This window comes from Chenopodium quinoa, unplaced genomic scaffold, assembly GCF_001683475.1.
Source record: "Chenopodium quinoa cultivar QQ74 unplaced genomic scaffold, ASM168347v1, whole genome shotgun sequence".
In the NCBI taxonomy this organism is placed as follows: Eukaryota; Viridiplantae; Streptophyta; class Magnoliopsida; order Caryophyllales; family Amaranthaceae; genus Chenopodium; species Chenopodium quinoa.
The window spans coordinates 1,461,924-1,466,276 of record NW_018743920.1 but is presented as its reverse complement, the minus strand read 5'-3'; the positions used below and the strand labels follow the sequence as shown (position 1 = coordinate 1,466,276).

General features: G+C 41.1%; 1 protein-coding gene across 1 annotated transcript; it reads right to left on the bottom strand.

The window, feature by feature from the left end:
* Positions 1 to 391: 391 nt before the first annotated feature.
* On the bottom strand, positions 392 to 4,027 carry LOC110687681. Its single transcript, XM_021864307.1, has 5 exons — positions 1,827 to 4,027; positions 1,416 to 1,595; positions 1,225 to 1,324; positions 803 to 1,120; positions 392 to 625 (listed from the first exon to the last, which is right to left on the bottom strand). The coding sequence occupies exons 1-5, from the start codon at positions 4,025 to 4,027 to the stop codon at positions 392 to 394; spliced, it is 3,033 nt and encodes a 1,010-aa protein (XP_021719999.1).
* Positions 4,028 to 4,353: the final 326 nt, after the last annotated feature.

Below are 4,353 nucleotides of genomic sequence, written 5' to 3'. Positions count from 1 at the left end.
AATAAATAGTTTTTTTTTCTTAAAAAAATATTATAATCCCAATTCACAAAATGTATGTACATACCAGAGCACAGTAGGGTCTAATACCTTCCTGTGTCTGATCTCGTGATGAGCTGGAAGTCGGCTCCTGAGTATTACCCAAATATTCTGCATCCTTCATGTCCTCATCGGAAAAGTAGATCTGCACTCTCCGTTTACCTTTGTCTGTACCGCCCGCCATGATCACCTGAAATTGTTGATAATAACATTACCGCATATTATAAGTTACAAGGGACTCGGGCAATGTAATAACATTTCAGCGTAAAAGTAATGATCGATTTATTAAAAGACCAATTCATTTGTCTATTTTACAATAATAAGCAAATTCAAAGAAGGAGAGTAACAAATTCCCCTATTCATTAATGTCATCACTACTACTATCACTACTGGAATCATCACTACTATCATCTAATAATACATCGATATCATCATCCTCATTACTATCACTAGAGTTGATGCTAGATTCATCATCTTCATCACTCGAGATAACAAAGCCATCGTGATCTTCCTCATCATCATCATCTTGGATATAGTCTGGAATATCATTCGGTGGGCAAAGTGTTGCATGTAATTGTGGGGATGGTGCCTGCAAGAACTCTAAGTCCACTGGAGCATTAACCACTGATCTTGCTTGTGTTTTAAAAACAGCCCACCATTGTATTCGATCCCGTTTCAGGCTAGGTTATGATGCGTAGTACACTTGAGTCACTTGGTAAGACAAAACAAAGGGATCATAATTGGGGTATTTCTTAGTATGATTTACTTCGACAAGCTTGTACTGTTCATGTATGTTCATTCCCCTACCACAATCCATCCAACTACACTTAAACAAAATAGTCTTGTACTCTTTTTCGGGACCAGTGTAGACCAGTTCAATAATGTCGTCTAAAATGTCGTAGTACTCTCCACCATCCTCACTTGATACACACACGCCATAACTCATCGTAGATTTGTACTTGCCATTGGCATATGTATGGAAATTAAAGCCACCGACAAAAATCTGCTTCCAAGTTCGAACATGCTTGAAAGGGCGCATGCACAACGCTCGCAGCACATCCGAGTTTTGTTCCTCCTCAATAACCTATAAACGTTTTGAATATAACCGTCACACTTCCCTAAATGAGTAAATTAAATAGCAACGAATAGTAAATCATAATTATCCTACGTTTAGACAGTGGAAATCACCTTGCGATGAAACCAATCAGGGAATTCAGCTTTGCATTTCTCCATTACTTCTTCTCTACGCAGATAAGGTCGAGTACTAAGGACATAGTCCTCAAACTTCCTACGAGGCCAAAATTAATGTAAATCAACATTGTAATCATTTCAGATGATCATATCATCCAACTACACTTCATTACTAGACTATGTTATACCTTTCGTATTCACCAAGAATGCCGGTGTCTCGTAACACGAATAGATGAGCGCAATCAAGTTCTTTTTCATCTAAAAACCGAGTTTTGCCCTCAGTTGACACACGACCGCTATCCTCCTTGAACAACTCTGGAATATCAGCGTCGTCCACTGTGGAGTCCACGTCGGCATTCACATTTCGACTGAGATCTCGTGTTTTAGTGTCAACCGTCGCCTAGAAGTAGTTACTGCAGAAGTTTGCTATCTCTTCGGTGAGATAAGCATTGCAAATGGATCCTTCAACTTGAGCCTTGTTTCCAATTTTTCGTTTCAAATTATTGAGGAACTTGCAATCATATTTATGTAAATATATAAACACGACATGACATTGAATTTGATGTAAGAAATAGGATGTGCATGGGTCTTTGATTTACCTTTCGAACGAATACATCCATCTATATTGAACAAGACCACATAACTTCCCCTCATATGGCAAATGAATGGGTAAATGCTCCATGGAGTTAAAGAATGCAAGGGGGAAAACCTTCTCAAGCTTGCACAGTATCTCAGCTATGTTATTCTCCAATCGCTCCATGTCACTAACCGATGTTGTATAGCAACACAAATCGCGAAAGAATTGGCTGATCTCTGTTATTGCATTCCAAACATGGAAAGGGAGAAATTCCCTCAGAGCAGTAGGAAACAACCTCTCCATGAACACGTGACAGTCATGGCTTTTCATTCCGTGGAGCTTACATGCTTGCAAATCGACGCATCTGCTCAAATTGAAGGCGTAACCATCAGGAAACCGCAGTTGTTTAACCCACTCACACAAAACTTTTCTCTGAGCCTTGTCAAGAGAAAATGGAGCCATTGGCATGAACTCTTTTCCCCTATCATCCTGCTGAAGATGAAGCTGCGGACGTTTACAATATTTGGCAATGTCATTTCGAGCGAATGACGTGTCACACGTCTGCTTTTTCATATCCATTACAGTGTGAATTAACTGATCAAAGAAGTTCTTTTCAATGTGCATGACATCTAGGTTGTGACAAACAAGCAGATGCTTCCAATATGGAAACTCCCACAGTATGCTTTGCTTGAACCACCCCTTCTTTTCTTTTTTGAGGCGTCGAAGTGACTCGGGCCCATTTGTAGCCTTCGGAAGGTCTTTCACACATTCCCATAGCTCCTCTCCAGACATAATGTGTGGAGGTGCACCCTTTTCGACTTTGTTTCTGCAAAACGCAGTTCTATTATTCCGAAAAGGGTGATTCGTCGAAAGGAACTGGCGGTGGCAATCAAACCAAGACACCTTACAACCATTTTCTAGCCAAAATGCTTTGCTTTTGTCCATGCAATATGGACAAGCTTTCTTACCAGATGTGGCCCAACCGGACAACATACCATAAGTCGGGAAGTCACTAACGGTCCATAGGATGGCTGCTCGAAGATTGAAATTTTGTTTCATGGAAATATCGTACGTATGCGCACCAACTTCCCACAACTGTTTCAACTCCTCAATCAACGGTTGCATGTACACATCCAAGTTGCCCTTAGGATTTTTAGGACCAGGAACGAGCAACGAAAGGAACATAAATTGTCTTTTCATACACATTGAGGGAGGCAGGTTGTAAGGGGTCAAAATGACAGGCCAACAAGAATATTGTCCCCCAAACTTGCCATGAGGAGCAAAACCATCTGTACACAAGCCAAGCCAAACATTACGAGGCTCGAAGGCAAACTCTGGAAAGCAGTTGTCCAGGTGTTTCCAAGCTTCACTATCACTAGGGTGTGCCATAATGCCTTTCACTCGAGGATTTTTCGAATGCCATGTCATTTCCTCCGAAATAGTCTTGGTTGTAAACAGCCTTTGCAACCTTGGTGTGATCGGGAAATAAAACAAAACTTTCAAAGGCACTAGGCTACCCTTGGAAGTCTGCTTGTATCGATCGCTGCCACACACCCTACATGTAGACAGCTGGGCATCATCTTTCCAAAACAACATACATCCTTTTGGACAAGCGTGAATCCTTTCATGAGGCAGTTCTAAGCCCTTCACAATCTTTTTCACCTCATAGAATGTGTCGACCATTTGATTGTTATTAGGAATTGCTTCACTGAGAAGTGAAACATACCCATCGACACATCTGTGGGGAAGATTATACTCGCATTTTAGACTGGTGATTCTAGCGGCCATCTCTAACACAGAAAACAAACTCCCTTCGTATAATGGCCTTTCAGAAGCCTTCAACAAATCCAGAAAATGCTTAGCTTGGGCATTAGGCTCCTCCTCTGATGAAACACTAGCCTGCTCGGAATGCCCTTGATCCCGACTTTGACCAAACGCATCAAAAACCATTTCACAATATTCATTGGACCCACGTGCAGGAACTGTCGGAAACCCTTCCCCGTGACACATCCACTCATAGTAATTAGGTACAAAACCCGCGCGAAACAAATGAATTTTAACCGTATCTGGTTCCCAAAGCCGTTTGTTCTTACATTTAGCACATGGACACCTAACTTCATTCGGGTTACTACTCTCGGGATTATCTTTGACGTATTGCATGAATTCATCAACCCCTTTCACGAACTCTGGATTAACATATGGCCCAACCTTCCTTTCATACATCCAGCTACGTTATGTTCGTTTCATGATTACAACTTGCACACAACTCACGCATATGTATAATCACATTAGTCAAAAAGCGTACTTCCTAATCATTATCCATCAAAGTGTTATGAAAATGCAAATGAGATATGAAATGCTTCCAAAGGGTCCTTATCACTCCAACCTAACCCATCCTTGTACGTTTAATCCCACTAGTGAATGTAAGCTAGGTTTTCAATTCTACGGAAAATCTGCAAGCATTTCCCTACAGTTCTCCAAGTACACGATGTAGGCAATTAAACACACCTACATATGTACTCAGAGAACACTGTAGAGAAATGAAAAGG